This window comes from Mesoplodon densirostris, chromosome 18 (assembly GCF_025265405.1).
Source record: "Mesoplodon densirostris isolate mMesDen1 chromosome 18, mMesDen1 primary haplotype, whole genome shotgun sequence".
NCBI lineage: Eukaryota > Metazoa > Chordata > Mammalia > Artiodactyla > Ziphiidae > Mesoplodon > Mesoplodon densirostris.
This window is the reverse complement of record NC_082678.1, coordinates 5,705,278-5,724,887: the sequence shown is the minus strand read 5'-3', so window position 1 is coordinate 5,724,887 and position 19,610 is coordinate 5,705,278. Positions and strand designations below refer to the sequence as shown.

The 19,610-nt window shown below is 54.8% G+C and overlaps 1 protein-coding gene across 1 annotated transcript; it reads left to right on the top strand.

Annotated features, from left to right (window-relative positions):
- Positions 1 to 296: 296 nt before the first annotated feature.
- Positions 297 to 17,694, top strand: TNS4 (tensin 4). The gene is made up of 12 exons (XM_060082483.1): positions 297 to 735; positions 6,558 to 6,960; positions 8,101 to 8,522; positions 10,028 to 10,126; positions 10,452 to 10,577; positions 11,667 to 11,759; positions 11,852 to 11,929; positions 13,273 to 13,344; positions 14,220 to 14,388; positions 15,188 to 15,256; positions 15,501 to 15,527; positions 15,995 to 17,694. Exons 1-12 carry the CDS (start codon positions 297 to 299, stop codon positions 16,134 to 16,136), a joined length of 2,139 nt encoding a protein of 712 aa, XP_059938466.1. The 3' UTR covers positions 16,137 to 17,694.
- Positions 17,695 to 19,610: the final 1,916 nt, after the last annotated feature.

Sequence of the window (19,610 nt, the reverse complement as noted above, 5' to 3'; positions counted from 1 at the left end):
AATTAACTTGCCCAACATTGCACAGCTAGTAAGTGGTGGAGCCAGGATGCAAACCTGGGGCAGACTGGCTCCAGCAGCCATGCTTTCAAATGAGTGAATTTAAATGAGTGAAGAAATATGCCTTTGTCTGGGGGGAAGGGAGCCCGGGGCTTCATCTACAGAATTTACTCAGTTCCCACCCTCACTCCCACGCCCGCTTCTTTCAGGTCCCAAGAGCTCCTGATTGGCAAGTGACATCTGTGGGATGTGAGGCTGGTTTGAAGCCAGAGGTAAACTGCCAGGTCACTATCCCCACTATGTCACAGGTGATGTCCAGCCCCCTGCTGGCAGGAGGCCCCGCAGTCGGCTTGGCTTCCTGTGAGGAACCCAGGAGGGCCCTGCACCCAGCACCCAGCCCCGGCCTGCCACCCCAGTGTCCTTACTACACCACAGAAGGCTGGGGAGCTCAGGCCCTGATGGCCCCCATGCCCTGCAAGGAGCCCCCCAGTAGGCTCCAGCAGGCCCCGCAGGCTGGAGCCAAAGCCAGCTGCCTCCTGCAGTCCCCTGGGGAGCAGGCCTCGGGAGCCTTGGAGGACCTTGACTCCTACATTGACTTCTCGCTGGAGAGCCTCAACCAGATGATTCTGGAACTGGACCCCACCTTCCAGCTGCTCCCTCCAGGGCCTGGTGGCCCCTGGGCTGAGCCCACCCAAAGCACTACCTCGAGGAGAAAGAAAGAAGAGCCTGAAGCTTTGGGTAAGGAACTGGGGCACAGTGCCAGGAGGAGGGTTTGGGGACCAGACCTCATGAGGAAGGAGTTTTCTATCAGATCAGAGGAGCAGGGAACAGTGTCCTACTGAGGAGTGCTGTGCAGCTCTAAATAAGTTATTTAACCTCCCTGTTTTCTCTGCTCTATAACAGAGATAAATCTAAGTAGCCCTCACTGTCCAATTCTATTTGGTTCTTGAGTTTGGAAAGTGATGGATACCTGTTTTATGTAATTTTTCAGAGAATTTAAATAAGTGAATATAGATAAGCATATTATACAGTGCCATGCATATAAATAAGAGCTTGATAAATGTGGTGTCCCTGAATCTCACTGTTCTATGGTGTCTCTCTTAGGTCCTAGCCTGGCACCCTGAAATTTTTATAGGAATAGTATTTTCACCTTACCAATAACAATAAATGTAAATAACTTCGAGTATAGGTAATAGTAAATATAGTAAATAATTGGGATGTGATGAATTTTTGAGTGTTTATTACTTTTGTTTTTAATATGTTATTTCATTGTAAGTTTGTGTAGTTTATTCTTTAGTAATGGTTTAGCCATTACTAAAGATTAAACTACACAAACTTACAATGTTTATTTAGCAACCAGCTGGAAAAAAATCTTGAAAATTTAACAGTCAGCTTTCATGAACTGGTTCAAGCCAACTCCAGGATACCACCACGTCCAAGCGTATCCAGAAATCTCTGCATCTGGCTTCAGTTTCCCAAAGAGTTTCAAGTACACTTTGAGGATGAGGGTCACCGAGCAGCAGGCCCATTAGACAGGCTGGAAGACTGAGGCCTCCAGGGGTTTAATCAGCGTGGGTTAGAGGGTGTGGTGAGGATTAGAGATGGGATCCAGGAGAATTTCTACTTATTGAGCATTTATCATTCTATCCAGGCACTGTGCTGAGCACTTAATAATTGAACCTTTGATCTTCCCAATCCACCTCCATGAGACGAATATTTTATCCCCATTTTACAAACAAAAAGACTGAGGTTGATGGACTTGAGGAAGGAGCCAGTCTAGCCTAATCACTGGAATCAGGCAAACCTTACACAAGCAGTTTACTTCACTTCTTTGCGTCTCAGATTCTTCTTCTGTAAAATAGAGATTAGTTTGCACTTCAAAGGTGTTGCAGGGATTGAAAAAATAACATTTGATGGGTGTTTATCACAAATCCTGGGGCACCGTAGGTCATGATAAATGGTGGCTGTTTGTAGTCAACATTGGGGTTGTGACTAAGACCAGCCCCAGGACAGGTTCAGGCTCTGGGGTGGAGGTCAGCCCGGCACACAGGTCCCTCTGGCACCCGGGCTCCTGGTCTCCAGCCGGCCTTCTGCTCCTCCCATGGAGCATTGCCTGACAAGCCTAGTAAAAGAACCACTTCCATCCCTCAAGAGTCTTCCTGCTTCTTAAGGCCAGTCGTGGGCATGTCTCTGCAGGAAAGGTGACTTGGGCCTAATTATCGCTGGCAGGAGCCAGCCTAGGACTTTAATGCTTATGCCCCAGGATAGGGCTTCCATACACTCAAGGCCAGCTGGGGCAAGACCAACCTCTGTGAGGCGTGCACTTGTACAGGGTAGGGGTGTTGATAACAGGGTCCTTCCTCCAAGGGACCGATGGGCAGTTGTCTGCGTTCTCAGATGCCCTGGGCACAACCTGCCATCGTGAGGATGTGTCCACCAGACTCTGGGCAGCAGGGGGTGCCAGAGAGCAGCAGTGGTCAGAGGGTCCTGATGAAGCCACCTAGCTCTGCCCTCGTTCCTTCTGATGGAATTTTTAAAAATCCTCTCCTCCAACCTCTGCCTGGACACCTGTGATGCCTGGGAGCTCACTACGTCCTCAGACAACCAGCAGGTCAGCTCCCCGTTAGAAAGTTCTCTGCCATCACTAAGAAGAGCGAGAGCCTGCAGGTCACTGTGGTGGCTGCACCTTGCTCCCCAAACCCTCCCCTCAGACCACTGCTACTGGTGACAAAGCTCTCCCAGCCCGTGGCACCACAGTGAGTTTTCATCCAGCCAGACGTATCCAGTGTATAGAACTCCTCTGATGGCACTCTCATCCATCCTACTTTTGGGGTGTTGAGTGGAAGACGTTCTATAATTGTGATGCTAGCAGACGTTCACTGCTTCTCTTTGTCCTAACTCAGCAAAAGCAAAAATTAAACATCGGCGATCTTGTGTCGATCCCTCCCCTAAAAAGGTCCAGATAGATTTTTGTAACACATAATTCCACCCTGTGAAGGAAATACTGGAAACCTCATTTACAGATGAGAAGACTGAGGCTCAAGGAGAGGAAGCGATGGCCACAGTCACACAGCTAGTGAGTGGTAGGTCAGCTCAAAGCCCGGGCCTCTGGGCTCCAAAGTCCACGTTCTCGCCTTTCTCTCTTCCTTGGAGCTAGTTTCCTGCCCTCCAGGGCTTCAGTGAGGCTCCACCACCCTAGTGCTCTCAAACCTTCATCCAGCTCCCTGCCTCTGCCTCTTGCTTACCTTCCTTCAGATTTACCCTGGGGGGGGGGTGGGGGAGGGGGTACCAGTCCCACAGGGAACATGGCTTCCGGAAGCAAATACCATATCCCTTCCTTTATCCTCTCCGCCACCCCTCCCCATCTTTGGAACAGGCCCCCGCGTTTTATTTTCCAGAATTTCTGCCAGGCAAGGCGGTTTGCCAATCCCAAGTGAAGGGTGTTTAACAACCGTCTTTCCAACCCTCCACCCACCTGGCCTGGTGCCAGGCGCCTGCATCCACCCAGCACTGCTCAGACTTGCCCCACGGGCCTGTAAACAGCCGCTGCTCCCAGGTGATAGGGTGGTGGCCCTCCACCTGCCCAGCCACATCCACCCCGGGGCAGCAGCGGGAGTGACTCACAGCTCTAGGACTCCTCCCTCCCTTCCGGCCCGCCTCCACTTGCCTGGCCCCCAAGCAAGGCCTTTCTGTGGTAGGTGTTTGGATGACCCTGTGAGTAGGACCTACAGCTTCACCAGGCCGAGAGACGCCCCCCCACTCCAAAGCAGCCAGGCACCTTCTCACGGTCAAGGTCTTGGGAAAGGGTCCTGAGGAGTCCCTCCCCGTGGAAGAGCCCACCCCGCCCCCAAACAGAGCACAGGAGCAGAGCTCAGTTTCTTCAACCTTTCTGAGCCTTGCTTTCTCGTCTGTTACATGGAATTAAGAATGTTTCCTACTTCGCTCGAGTCATGAGCTTTAAAAGAACTAACACAGGTGAGGTGTCTGTAGCAGCGCTGGTGCACCGCACTCAGTAAATACCAGCCTTTATTAAAAAGGTGCAATAAATGTGAGCTCCACCGCCACATTTCTCCAAGCCTCAGTTTCCTCCTCTGTAAAAGCAATGCCTGCTGGCACTGGGCACAAAGGCTCTTGTGAGGCTTGAGAGGATTATGGGTATAAACACTATAAAATCCTATTAAAAAAAAAAAAAAGTTGTGCTTGTCAACCTCGCAGAAGAATCCACCCCATTCCAAGACTTCTTCTCTTTCAGAGCCCACAATACATTGTGCCAGATATTCTACTCTTGCCCTCAGCAGTGGGACCCCCATCTTAGCCAGAGAGTATTAGCGATCTGGCCAATACTGCTCCCCAGAAGCAGGCAGGCAGGAGATGCTCCTTGAAGCCCACCATGGACCAGGCTCCAGGCTCCATTCATCAGTGTATTTCATCCTCACCACAACCTTGGAAGGGTGGTTTTAGATCCCCACTTTACAGATGAGGAAACTGAGGCTCAGAGCAGTTAGGAAAATTACCTGATGCTTCTTGGCGGGAAAGTGGCAAAGCCAAGACTCACACCCAGGTTTGTCGACAAAGCCAGGCCTGTTCCTCCACCTGCTGGGACAGCATGCCAGCGCCCCTCATCTGATGCAATCCTCCACCCCCACCTGGCCCATGCAGGCTCAGACAGAGGCAGTAACCATGAGCAGGGCCAGAAGGTCCTCCCCAGGAGCGGGCTGGGGCAGGCAGGGACTCCACAGTCATGCTGGGTGAGGGGATGGTGCGTGTGCCAGAGCCCAAGGGGGTGGGAGACTGGTAGACAGGAGCCAAGGGAGCAATTTCCCACCGACTCTGCCCCAGATTCCATCTGGGGAAGCCAGAGGCAGGACTCACAGCCCTCCAGAGGGAGAAGCTGGGTAACCCCCATCTTCCACCACCTTCCCTAGAACAGCACCGAGGACAGCTCCCCTCCCCCAAGTCAGGAGGAGAGGTGCCCATCCTCACCATGGGAGAACCACAGGGTACCCCACTCTAGGAAGAAACAAGGTCTCAGAACAAGAGTCCTAGATGCCCCCACTGGAGAATGGAAAGAGCATCCGAGTGAATCAGCAGCCTGGGGTGCTAAGAGGCCCACAGCTCAGTAAGGCGGCATGCCCTGTCCCCAGAGAGTTCTCGCTCCAAAGCTAACCCTAAAGCGAACTCCTCAACCTCCAAGGTGCACCCAGATCGCCAGGAATCTCGCTAAAATTCAGATTCTGATTCAGCAGGCCTGGGGTGAAGCCAGAGATTCTGCACAACTTCTCAGCTCCTGGGTGAAGTGGTGCTGCTGGGCTGGGGACCACAGCGGTGCGGCCCAATGCACACTGGAATCAGCTGAGGAGCTAAGCCACCCTGAGGCCTGGGACCACCCCCAGAGGTACTGGCCTAATTGGCACCGGATGGAGCCTGGGCTTTAGGACCTTTAAAAGCTCATCGGGTGATTCTAGCACGCAACCAAGCTTGGGAACCCCTGCCTGCATTGCAGGCACAGACATAGAAACAGCTTTCACAGGCCTGAGTGATAGAGGCATCCGAAGATGTGACTGGTGCAGTCATTTCAGCCTGGGGAGTGGAACCCACATGAACGAGAGGATCTCCCGGTTTTAAAGGACTTACTATGTGCCAGATGCAGTGCTGTGCTGCCTACATGCATCTCAGTTCATCCTTCCTGTAACACTAAGAGGCTGCGTATAGCTGCCCCATTCTACGGGCGTGGAAACTGAGGCTCTAGGTGGTGAAGTCATTTGGCCAAGCTCTCTCAGAGAGTAAGTGGCAGAGACAGATCTGAAACCCAGGTCTGTCTACCTCCAGGACCCGTGTTCATGGCACTGCCTCTCCCCACCCAAGGGAAGATGTCACAGAGAGGGTGACTTTGAAACTGGGCCCTGAAGGTGGAGCTGAATGCTGATCCTGATTCCAACAAACTTCTCTCTGGGCTTCAACTTCCTCATCTGTATAAGAAAGGGGAGGGACTTCCCTGGCAGTCCAGTAGTTAAAACTCCATGCTTCCACTACAGGGGGCACGGGTTCTATCCCTGGTCGGGGAACTGAGATCCCGCATGCCGTGCAGCTTGGCCAAAAATTTTTTTTTTAAATATATATAGGGTTTACCTGGTGGCGCAGTGCTTGGGAGTCCACCTGCCGATGGAGGGGACACGGGTTCGTGCCCCGGTCGGGGAGAGTCCCGTGTGTTGCGGAGCGGCTGGGCCCATGGGCCATGGCCGCTGGGCCTGCGCGTCCGGAGCCTATGCTCCGCGACGGGGGAGGCCACAGCGGTGAGAGGCCCGCGTACTGCAAAAAAAAAAAAAAATATATATATATATATATATATGTATATACATACACACACACATAGTATATATATGTGTGTATATATATACATATATATATGTGTGTGTGTGTGTGTGTGTGTGTGTGTGTATATATATATATATATATATAAAGAAAGGGGAGACCAGATGGTCTTGCGAACCCTTCTAGCATCCTTGTTCTGCGAGTCCAGTCTCTCTGGTTTCACCAATGCTCTGTTTCTCTTCCCAAAGATATAAAGTACATCGAGGTGACCTCGACCAGACCAAGGTGCCACGACGGCCCCCAGAGCTGCTCCAGCCTGTCTGTCACCCCACCCTTCGGCTCCCCTGGCCGTGGCGGCCTTCTCCTTTCCAGAGACATCTCCCGAGAGACTCGGAGCAACAATGAGAGCCTCATCTTCTCCGGGAGCCAAGGCAGGGGGCACCAGCGCTCCTCTCCCCCGTCGGGGGCCCCCTCCTCTCATCCCCCACCCTCTCCCAGCATCTCCATCCCTGGAACGGGAAACAAGGCCTCAGGCCGCCATGGCTTGGGCTCCCCACTGGTGGCTTCCCCAGCCTTGGAGAAGGGGCTCGGGGGCAGGGTCTCCATGCTGTCAGCCAGCCCAGCATCTGATGTCAGTTACGTGTTTGGAAGGTAGGTCACTCCCACTGCAGCTTCTGACGTTGCCTCCACAACTCACTCACACACACACACACACACACACACACACACACACACACACACGCATCCTAAACTCACAGAGGGACACCCTACTCTTTCTGAGCAAAATCTGGGCATGTACCAAAAATAAAAGTGAATGTTCTCTTTTATGCCATCACAGCCATTTGGCTCCCAAGCTTTCCTCAAGCATTTAGAATATGATTCAATATACAAAAATCTTGACTTCTACCTACCTCTCGGGAAAAGAACTACACTGCATTAATGAGGCTCACCTGTATCCTTTCCAGCCTTCCTACTGCCCATCTGTAGGAAGGTTTTAAAAACAAACAAACAAACACAGGATGTAAACAGAATCAGGGGGTCTGGGATGAACCATCCAGGAAAGAAAAACCTCCTTCGTCTTTGTTCCTGGCAAAATCTAGCAGGAAGGAGCCAAAACTGCCTGGGCATTATTAACAATCGCCCCAGCCCAATTCTCTGCAGGCCTCAGAGCAGAGCCACATGCATACCCATCCTGCCCAGGAAGAGCAAACCCCAGGACCTCTGTCCCCCATACCAACTCCAAAGCCACTGTGCCAAGGCAGTCCCTGGCAAGGAGACTGGGATTCCACAGCCATGCCCGCTGGCACAGGCCTCTGAGCTCAGGGGTAAGCCTGGCTGGATGCAGAGCTGGCCTCCTTCTCTTCCTCCAGCTGGGGGATTCCGTCTGCATGGGCCATGGACATGGTCCAGCTCAGGTCCAGCCTGTGTGCGGGACTCTTGGGAGTGCTGGGGGGCTGGTGTGACCACTCAGTTGGACCTGCCTAGCTGGGAAGGCAGAGGGGATAGAGTCCAGCCTAAGCCCATGTGACCTGCAGGGGGCCAGCCCATTGGCTACTTTAATTGACCACAGACCCTGCAATGCAGGCACACTCCTGTATCCTTCAGCATCCCTTGGGGATCAAGTGGGCATACCCTTTGCTCAGGGCTATGGTAGGGGGAGTGGAGTATGCACTACTCTGACCAAAGCCATGGGTACCTAGATCACTAAATTCCAGAGCCTAGCTCTAGCCCCTAAGTGTCCACCCCCACCTGCTAAAACTCTGCCTGTCTGGTGCTCTCCCCGTGCCACAGCCAGTCCCTCCTCCGCTCCAGCATCTCCAGCCATCAGTCATCTTCGAGATCCTTGGAAAGCCCAGCCAGCTCTTCCTCCAGCCTCCACAGCCTTGGCCCAGTGTCCTTGTATACGAGAGCCAGTGACCTCCAGGTCCCCAGCAACCCCACCCCAAGCATGGGCCAGCCCAGAGCAACCCAGTCCTCACCACTGGCCAAGGAACATGCCAGCAGCTGTCCCCCATCCATCACCAACTCCATGGTGGACATACCGATCGTGCTGATCAACGGCTGCCCAGAACCAGGATCTCCCCCATCCCAGAGGACCCAAGGACACCAGGACTTTGTCTGCCCTGGGGCTACTTCTTCCAGCAACCCCTGTCCAGCCACCAGGAGCCACAGCCAGACCCTGCCAGATGCCCCTCTCACCACATCCCCAGAGGGTAAGTTGTAAACCAATCAGTATCTCACACTTTATAATGTTTGGCTAATGGGGAATAGACAAAGCACCAATGCATTTGCTTCTGCAACAGCAGGTCAACCAACACATTGATTAAGTATCTATCTACTGTGTGCCTAGCACTGTGCCACATAGTAGGGACACAGTGTAGAAAGAGAGAAAAAAAACCAAAGGATCACTGTAGAGTAGGATAAACACAGAGGTAAGGAGATGTTCTAAGTCTTACGGGGCTACAGAGGAAGGAGTGAGACTTTTCATCTGGGAACTGAAAAGCCTGGAAAGTGGATCAGAAGTCCATGGCCAGAGCAGGAGAGGAAGGACAGTCCCAGCAGAGGGAACGAAGGTATGGAAGCACATGGCATGTTTAGGAAATGACTGGAATGTTGGGTGCGGGATGAGGACATCGGGAGTAATCTGGGGCCAGATTGGGAAAGACCTTGAATGCCAAGCAAAAGAGTGCACTTTACCCTTTAGGCAATAGGGGACCATCAGAGACTCACACAGGAGAGCGATGGGGTCAGAGACACGTTCAATGGATCACTCTGGCAGCTGCGTGGCAGATGGATTGCAGGGCCTGGCTTGGCAGGGAGAGCAGTTTTTCTTTGGTTCTGTTTGGGTTTTCATCACAAAGTGGTCCAGGGCAGGGCAGAGGGTGGAGGAGAGAAGACAGAGCCAGGAGACCCTCAGGATATGGAAGCAGCAGGCTCGATGACTAACCCAAGAGAGGGAGAGGGAGAGTCAGTCCTAACTCTGACATTGGTGGATGACGAACACAGCCAAGGGGGTGGACAGGGTAACGGAGACAATGCATTCCAGTTCAGACAGCTAAAAACCACAAAACAGCAAACACCCTCCTTCCCGTAGTCTGTGACTACAGGCGTCCAAAAAGAACAAAGCCAACCAGAGCCCAAAGCAGTAAACACAGAGGCTAAGCCTCAGAACCCCCAGGATGTTTCTCTCCCAGGAACAGAGCCCACGGCTCCCTCGTGGCTCAGCCACGAGGCTCCAGAGCTCTCAGTCCTCACTGGGCCACAGACATCAAGGTACTCCTGGGGGGTGTGAAATGTTCACTGTACCCCGCTGCTCGCTCCCACCCAGGAAGCCATGTCAGTGCAAGCAAGAGAAAATGAGGTGACGAGTATGCCTTTGAAGCTGCTCTGATATGTTCCTAGGACAAATCATTTGCAGATTTCAGTACATTTTTTATAATGAGTTACTCTCAGCTGGCCACGACACACCTTTTCAAGATGCCGAAACTGAGAACCACAGCTCTCTGCCTTAGGGACCCAGGAAAATGGGCATTTTAGCATCTCAAAGAGCACATTTACTTAGCCTAAAGGGATTTTGCCCCTTTAGGCATCTGGAGATACAATGGAGTAGGGGTAGGGGAGGGTGGGTTGAATGGGACTGCTGGGCAGAGGAGGGGGGCGGGTCTCTCAGCTCCCCTCTCTCCAGCCTACAGGGTCCCCCTCCTCTGTCTGTCTCCAGGTCCTGCCAGGGACATGCAGCCCACCATGAAGTTTGTGATGGAGTTTGTGATGGACACATCTAAATACTGGTTTAAGCCAAGCATCACCCGAGAGCAAGGTAAAGGGAAGCCCTGTTTTAGGGAATGAGTGACCCAGCAATCAGGTCCAGGTCCTGGCACCCTACATGGGGCAGATGGGGCCCTGGGTCCAGGTAGAGGAGGAAACGGCAAATGGCAGGTCCAGGGAAGGGGGGTGTCCCGTGAACCCCATGACCTGAGGAAATAATGACTGCAGCAGGAACGGTGGAGATTAGACAATAGAAAGGACTTCCTGGGAACCAAAGGTGATTCTGTACCGTCTGCTCTATGAAGACCCAATGGGGCTGAGGCACAGAGCGTGTCCGGGCTCGGTGGTGACTGTCTCTGACCCAAGGATTGTTTCAGCCATCGAGCTGCTGAGGAAGGAAGAGCCGGGGGCTTTCATCGTGAGGGACAGTTCTTCATACCGAGGCTCCTTCGGTCTTGCCCTGAAGGTGCAGGAGGCCCCTGCACCTGCCCAGAACCGAGCAGGTAGGCACGTGTCTCTGTCCTCCCTCAAGACTTCTAGGAGGCAACAGGGTGTGGTGGGTTCCAGTCCCGGCTCTGCCCCTGGCTTGTGGGGTGACCTTGGGGCAGTCCCATAGTGACTCCTGGGAGGAGGGCCTACCTCAGCCTCCTCTCCGCTGCCCCCCAGCACTGAGGCTCCCCGAGTCCCCAGATTCCCTGCTCTACCCTCGTGGTGGGAAGAGGAGGATGGTCCCAGCCCCCCTCCAGGCTGCTCTCTTCTGGGTGCCCACCTCTGTCCAGACCGGATTTCTTATGAGGGAACCTAATGTAGTAATAACATGTGTGCTAGCTTAACCCCACATACAACACACATCGCTGGGGCATCCACCCTGCCCCAGGCACTGTGCAAGGCACCAGGGAGACCTCACTGGGGAGAGAGATAGAAACAGATCATTACATTACAAGGTAGCTGGGTCACAGCCCCTCACCTAAGGCTCAGGACTGTAGCTCTCACACAACAAATGGGTGAGGTAACAGACACTCCCAGAGGGAGTTAATGACCCCCCCAGAGCAAGCAAGTGATAGAGCGAGAGGATAAAAACCCCCGTATCCACATTCTCTACACCACGCCTCTCTGTTTAAATAAGAAAGTGACCTCTGGGCAGTGTTAGTTATCAAGGAAGCCTTGCCAGTGAGCCCAAAGAAAGCAGGAAGCTGCAGGCTGGTGAAGAGGCAGGGGCGTGGTCCCCCCTCCCAGGGCCAGCCTGGCGCCAGCAGGGACCATCTGGTGGAGAATAATAGCACCTGGGAGGGGGTGGGTAGGGAGAGAGGGAAACCAGGCCAAAGAGTTGTGATTTGATCTAAACAGCGCCGGCAGCCATCCCTGATGGCTGTTGAAACCAAAAGAAAGGTCTCCTGAAAAAAGAATTACTGGACACAAAAGCCTTTGAGCAAAGGTGTGGGCACCTCCTTCGTGGGAGGCCTTGAGGATAGGATTCCTACCTGCTGTCCCACCCAGAGGCAGAGGGATGGACAAGTTAACCTCTGGATGGGCCCCGAGGAGGCGGGTCAGGAAATGAGTTGCACTCCCATCCACATGCTTTCTCTGTCCAGGCGAGGATAGCAGCGACCCCATCCGCCACTTCCTCATCGAGTCTTCTGCCAAAGGGGTGCATCTCAAAGGAGCCGATGAGGAGCCCTACTTCGGTGAGCTGAGCATCTGCAGCCCCCAGGCCCCTGGGGTCTGGGCGGGTGGCCTGGGGAAGGCCTCCTTATGCGGGGCTCCTGTTTCCTTGCAGGGAGCCTCTCTGCCTTCGTGTGCCAGCATTCCATCATGGCCCTGGCCCTGCCCTGCAAGCTCATCATCCCGAAGAAAGGTGGGCTGGGTCCCCAGACCTGTTTGTTCTCAGTAGAAAGGCTCCTGCTGGTCACTTCTCACCTTATTTAGGGATCATTTTAGTGTCATAGTTAAAAGTGCACACTCTGGGGGAATTCCCTGGCGGTCCAATGGTTAGGACTCGGCGCTTTCACTGCCGAGGGCTCGGGTTCAATCCCTGGTCAGGGAACGAAGATCCTGCAAGCTGGCCCACGCAACCAAAAAAAGAACAAAGAAAAAAAGCGCGTGCTCTGGAGTCCGTCCACAGCTCCACTTCCTGGCTGTGAGAATTTGAGACGGTCAACCTCTCTGAGCCTCCGTTTCCTCCTCTAGGAAATGAGCACAGTCACCATCACACCTCCTTCTAGGACTGGTGTGGGGATGCAGTGAGAAAGCTCAGCAAGGCTCTTGGCACAGTGCCTGGCGCAGAGTAGATTTTGAGAAATAGTAGCTCCTTCCTCAAGAGGATGAAAGGAGCATAAATCTGCCCGTTCGGCGAGGTTTGGTTTTTACTTCCGGGTCCAACATTTCCTGGGTACCCTCTCCTTCATTCACAGCTCACTCCAACCCTGTGAAGTAGGCATTGCTGTTATCCCCATTTCACTGCTAAGAAAAGGAAGGTTCGAATTTGAACCAAAGTCTCTCTTGCTGTCTTGTTCCAAAGTGTTCAGGGAAATAACAGAGAACTAACAGGACACGGCTGTATCATGAAAATCAAGGAAGAGAATTATGAGAACAAATAAATGATCAATGGGTGAAAATTGGGAAAAAAAGAAAGAAAGAGAGAGAGAGGGAGGGAGGGAGGAAGGGAGGAAGGAAGGCTCAAGGCATGAAGGAACTTGCCCAAAGGCACAGAGTCAGATCTCCAACCCAGATCAGGAAGCCCCATCCAAAGTTTACAGCCCAACGTACCCCCAGACGTACCCACACCTCAGGGTGTGCAGGAGAGCCACTAGGGGGGCTCTGGGAGAGGAGTCAGGGCCAGGGGAGCCCCTGGTGCGGTGATGGTGAGAGCCTCCCTGCTTTCTGCAAAAATGGCCTGGGTTTCCGGTGGGGTCCCAAAGAATGAGGAAGTCAGGGGCCTCTGAGGCCAGGTCACTGCCCCAGTCCAGGGGCTGGAGGAGGGAGGGATCAAAAGGCTTGCCAGCGAGGTGTTTGGGGAGCCCGCGGCAGGCTGTTTGCCTCATTACAGGAATCACACCTGGTTTCTCAGCCAAGTCACTTCCCGAAGGTGTGGGCGGAGGTGGAAGAGGTTCAAAGGGCTGAACAAGGCCTGTTCCTAGGAGGGGGGTCCACTGACTGCACCCCCGCCCCCTGGGGGCCTGTTCCATTGCTTTGGCTCAGAATTGGGAGGTGGAGACGGGGCCTCAGACCTCTCTGCAGACGGCCGGGCTTCCTGCCTGAAGAAATCTGCGGGTGAGTGGTATGGGACAGGGGGAGGCTCCAGGCTTGGCTGTGCCCATCCCCCGCAGGGCACCTCCCAGCCCTGTGCACACACGCACATGCAGGTCCACACGTGTTTCCCATTGCAGCTTTATTTCTTCAGCTTTAACAAGGTGCCACATTCCTCCCCCTCCCTGTGAGCCAGGAGATGAGAGGCTTCAGGCAGTGGGCCAGGAGGGAGAGGGGCAGGAGAGGGGGAGCACAGTGAGACTTACACCCCCTCCTGCACGCACGGGTTGGGGGTGGGGCACACAGATGTGCTGGGCTCTCGCTGGGTCTGAAGGACCTGCCCTGGGGTGGGATCCTCTGTGGAGTGTCAGGTCCGGGTCCTGGGGTCTTCTACAGGGGAAGGGTCGCTCCTCCTCGCGCCCAAGGGCCAGGCACGGGTCAGCACTTGTCTGAGTGACAGCTCCTACTCTGTGCCCTGAGCACGATGGCCCCCTCCCCATTCCTGTCTCCTCTTCCTTCTCTCAGCAAGGAACCAGGGCCCCAGGGGGAGGGTTGGGAGGGGTGGAGGTGGCACCAGCCATGGGACAGAGGAAGGCTTGCCTGGTTGCCCCTACATAAAGGGCAACATCCCCTCCCTTGCCCCCTGCTGGAGGGCCAGGGGCCAGAGCAATGCAAACAACAGATGACCCCAAAGTCCCCTGGGGTTGGCCCCAAATTTCAGTGGCCCATACACTCCCTGCCCACCTGTCCGGTGGCTCAAAGAGGAGCCCTGCTAGACTTCCAAAAAAGCAAGGTACTCCTATCCCCTGGCTCTGGGCAGAGGGCCAACCAGAGCCTGGGTGACCTCCACCCCCCAGTGGATTCTGGCAGGGCTCCAATGCAGTATCTGCACCCCCCAGATTGCCATGCCCTGTACCTGAGCTCTGTGAGCGTGGAGACCCTGAGCGGAGCCCTGGCTGTGCAAAAGGCCATCTCAACCACATTGGAGAGGGATGTCCTCCCCACACCCACCGTGGTCCACTTCAAAGTCGCCGAGCAGGGCATCACCCTGACTGACATCCAGAGGAAGTAAGGGGCTTCCCTTGCCCTGGGGCTGAGGGCTGGGCAGGGTAAGCTGGAGGGAATGGCTGAGACTGCTGTGGAGCAGTAATGGAGATGGAGTTCAGGCTCCTGGACCCAGCAGGGTCAGTGACGTGCGGAGTGACTCCAGGCAAGTTCTCTACCTTCTCTGAGCCTCAGTCCAATGACCTCCTGCCAAAGTCCCACTTCATCATGACCAATGGATTTGGAATTAACCAAAAGTCATTGGGCACTGATGAAATCTGTAGCCACTGGTGGAACATCTCCTGTAGGCCAGACTCTGGCTGACCAATGAGATCACTCCTTCCCAGGCTCAGGGATTCAATCTAGCATGATCCTGGTCCTGGGCTGGAGGAATAAGAGATGACCAGATGCTGGGAATTCCCTGGTGGTCCAATGGTTGGGAGTCCACACTTACACTGCTGAGGGCCCCAGTTCAATCCCTGGTGGGGGAAATAAGATCCCACAACCCGCGCGGCACAGCTCAAAAAAAAAAAAGAGAGATGACCAGATGTAATTCCTATCTTCATTAAATGACATGACAGGCAGTGGGGGTGGAGCAGGTGGTAGAAAACCCCAACACATAGGACAGAGGGCAGACGCATTTCATGAAAGGAGAGAAGTGCAAACACGTGCCCCGGGCCCAGCAGTGGGAAAGGTCACGGCAGCCTGTCAGGGGTCATCAAACTGAGAGCTTTTGGAAGACAGGGAGCTGGAGATGGTGGAGGCGGGCAGGACACTGGGACGGGCTCTCACCAGCCCCCCTTCTCTCCCGGCCTCTTCCCAGGGTGTTTTTCCGGCGCCATTACCCCTTCACCACCCTCCGCTTCTGTGGCATGGACCCCGAGCAACGGAAGTAAGTTCAAGTCTGGGCCAAACGAAAAAGACCATCCAGGTCCTAGCTGCCCACTGACTCTGGGATTCGGATCCCAGACAGAGCCTGTGAACCTCAAGGGGTCAGGAGCAACAGAATGAGGGGAGGGGGACATGGTGGGAGTGGGGACACAACTGGCCATTATCTCCCGAAGCTCAGCCAGACTCCTGTGAAATGGAGCAAAGAATTGGTACTTACTCAGGACTGTCGTGTTCCTTTCCCACAGGTGGCAGAAATACTGCAAGCCCTCCCGGTAAGGCCTTCCTGTCCACTCAGCCGCCATGAGAGGTCTCCCTCGGGGAGGCCTGGACCCAACATGGGGAGGGAGGGAGGGAAGGAAGGAGGCCCCGCCCTGATCTTAAGAGGCCATGGGTTTGATGGGGGACGGCACAGGCCCTGGCCCTCAGGGAGCCACCAGTGTGATGTCTTATGTGGGAGGCGCAGGCTTTAGTCTGTAAGGACGCCTCAGGCTGATGGTCAAGACACACCTTCGCCCTCAGGAAGCTTCGACTCTGATGGGGAACACACAGGTCGTGTCCTCAGGTGCCCCCATTCCAAAGGAGGGAAACCCAGACCTTAAACTCAGGGATCTCTCGGTCTGACAGGGGAGGCTCCCGTCATAATGAGGTGCCGGGCTGGGGAAGGGCAGGGAGGAAAGCTGCTCCCAGCCTGGTACCTCCCTGGGTCCCACCCCTCACTCAGGCTCTCCTCTCCCATCAGGATCTTTGGGTTTGTGGCCAAGAGCCAGACCGAGTCACAGGAGAATGTGTGCCACCTCTTCGCGGAGTATGACACTGTCCAGCCAGCCTCGCAGGTCATCAGCCTGGTGGGTGCCCTGCTGCAGGACCCAGAAAGGATGTAGGGGAGGGAGCTTCCTGTGCGTCTTCCTAGGCATCCCAGTGGGCTTGCTCAGGATGCCCCCTCCACCCTGAGCAAGAGGCCTCTTACCACCCTGATGGACCAATCCCCTGGACTGGAGGAGAACGGGACCAAGTTGAAACCCTTGAACTCAGTATGACCTTCAGCGGTGGCCTTCATCCAGACCCCCCCCAACCCGGGCCTCAGTTTCTTTAACCTTAAAGGGGGCCAACAGCAGGATCAGCTGTTCTTCTCAGACGTCTGTGGGCATCTTAACAAACTCCCTGTGATTCTGAAGCATCTTAACAAGCTCCCTGTGATTCTGAAGCACACCCACATCTGAGGACCCCCACACGAAAATAACCTCTGGAGACCCCTGACTCCATCCGCCTGGACACTCCCGACACAGTAGCCTGAGCTAGAGACCCGTGACCCCTGCTTCATGGCAAACGCAGGTACGGGGTCGGGACTCCTGGGCCCTGGCCCGAGGCTGGCCTGAGAGCAGATGGGTTGCCAGCATTGAGGACCAAAGCAGGGATGGACTGACTCTCTTTGCCTCCATATCTGTTCCTTTCCCCATTTCCCTGACAGCTGATCGAGCTGCTATTCCCAGGGCAAAGCTAGATCCGCCTGCCCTGGATTCTTCAGCCAACATGGCCCTGGTTGTTAGGCAGGTGAACAAGTGTAAACTTGCCCCCATGGTCAGAGATGACCCAGCTGTCCTCACGAGCTTGACGTCTAATCCCTTCCATTGCAAGTGAGCGTCAGCTCCATCTTTTCTTTCAATTTCTCATAAGCGACTGTCCCACAACTGCCCTGGTGTTACTTGTGTCACTCACACCCGGGGGTGGCGGCAGCGAGACCTCTGCTCACTCAAGCAGACACAGGAGCTGGCTCTCTCTGGTTCTGCCTCAGCCTCAGTCTTGCTGAGTCCTCTGTGCTCCAACAACACACACACACACACACACACACACACACACAGCCCTCTACAGTACTGTGGCGGCAACTGACCTCGTAACCACATGGGGGCAGCAGAGAGTCAAGAATGCAAACAGGCAGCCACCCCAAGAGGCTTGGAGAAGCTGGGTGGTCTTTCCCGCCCCACCCACACCCCCCTCAACCCTAACCCTAACCCATTAAGACCCCCAAGAATCTGGAATTTTTTTGTCTAGCAGACCTGGGGTCCTAAGGAAACCAAACTATGAGGGTAGAAGATAAGACTCAGAAAAGAAGTCCATTTTTGCTCCGTGAGGGACCAGTGCCTGCCCCCGCCCAGCTGGGGGCCCTGCCAGAGAATCATTATCTTTGGCCAAAGTTGGGCCTGAAGGGTTATTATTTCAACCCAGAAAACCAAACCGGACTGAAGCGGCCCTGGGCTGGCGGGACTGGCTGAGACCAGCCCCCCCCGGCCTGTGGTCAGGCACTGCCCCACCCCGGAGACTACGGAATCCAGACAAGGTTCTCAAGGTCAAAGTGCCCAAGTTCTCAAGGTCACAGCCTGGGAGCTGGCAGAGAGCACCCCCCATATATCTATGGGGGCCTTGTAGCTCCCGTCATGGAAAATAAAGTGTCTGTCTTTGCACAAGAGTTGGTCCTACGGTATTCAGGGCTCTCCCCTCAGAGATGGAAACCTGAACAGAAAAGGGGACCTGGCTGGGCAGGTAGCAGCTGTGTCTGCCTCACCCCTGGCACGGCAGGACAGTCTCCACTGACTTCCACTTCATAGCCGTCGCTTAAATCATTCTGGGTTCCCCACGTGTCCGACACACCCGTTTTCCTTCTTCACGACCCGTTTCCTGCCACTGTGCCAGGAAGACAGGAGGTCCGGGCCCTCCCATGCGTGCCAGGGCTGAGGTGAGCACGTGTGACAGCCCTGCCAGCTTCCAGAGTCTCACTCGGGCTCCCTGAGGGAGAGGAGAGGCTGTTGAAACATAGGCAGCTCAAGAAAAGTCCAGAAGAATCCTTGAACCCAGATGAACCCCGAGCTACCAGCCCAGCCCTGGAGACCTGGGCAATGGCCCCATCATTCATCCTGCTTCTGCCTCCAGTCTTGGGGTAATGTCCCCCCAGACCTCTCCAGACCCATTGCAGTTAGGGATTCAAGGTGGACAGGCCATGGAAAGCCTCGCCAAGTGGTTCAGAAGGGGCTGCAGCGATGTCCCTTTCCTACAGAGCCTTGGGAAGGGGAGAGGTGCTGCTTCTGTGCAGGCTGAGCTGTGTGACCCAGTGGCAAGGGCTGCTCTGGAGGAAGTGAAGAGACCTTCCCAAGAGACCTTGAGCCACCACTGAGAAGCCCCTGCCGCCCCTCCCACTGCCCAACTGCAGTTCCAGAGGGGGCCCCTCTCAGCCCCCCGCCCAGCCCCCTCCCTGGCCATGGACAGAGTCCACGGGAAGTAATGATCTCTACTGCATTTACAGAGCTCATCTTTCCTCTAGGAAGATTTCATAGAGAACTCGACTTCACTTCTGCTGATGGGCAGAGCCGCCAGCCCAGCAAGGGCAGAAGGGAAGAAGGACCTCCACCAAGGCAGGAGCTGGGAAGGGAGGGGTCTTTGCACCCATGCAGGGACACCCAGGGGTTTCCTCTCCAGGCCTTGCGGTCCTGGGTCTTAAGCCTCTCTCCCCCGTACCCACAATGTCACGTTTCCCAACACGTCTGCCCCATCCCTTTCCCATCCTTCTCTCTACACGTGAGAGCACCCTCCCTCCCTCCCCTCCCCCTCCCAGGGTCTCTCTCCTTCCTCACCCTCCCTTCTCATCATACCTTCTCCACCCACCCACCCCCACACCCATCCTCTCCCCCTTTCCAGAAAAACCTTCTCCTTACTCTTGTCCCATCTAATCCCCTCGCCCCTCTGCCCCCGGTGGCTGGACCCACAGCAAAGCCCAGCTGCTGCTGGAGTTGACCGGAAGGGAGGACAGCAGCCCGCTGCGCCACCAACCATTTCTCAAAACCCAGATTCCCATGTCCTCTAACCCCTGCCTCCTCTCTGGCTACAGAGTGGACTCCCCAGAGGGCTGAGGCACCCTCTCCCCTACCCCATCTGACCAGCCACCCCCCAGATTCATCTCCCGCAGGTGGCTCACCTCTGCTTTCATCCTCAGCCCCTAACACCCTACCCCCACCCCCTACCCCTGTCCTAACTCTCCTGCTATCCAATAGGCTGAGAACTTGGAACAAGAGGGCAGGGCTGGGGGGCTAAAAGCCCCCAACCCAGAAGTCAGTACCTTGATTCATGCAGCAGTGTTTTCTGGCTGCATGCTTTGTTCATGTGATCCAGGAAAATGGATAAATATAACAGTGTTACAATGGAGGTTTGTAAGTGTCATACAGAGCTGTCAGGAAGGGTACAGAGAAGATGAACTTCCCCCAGTTGGGGAGAAGGAGGACAACGTTACCAAGGCAGTAACATCTGAGTCGAGTCTTCAAGGATAAATAGGAGTCTAACAGTAAAGAGGGGGGGAAACCCAACTTTTT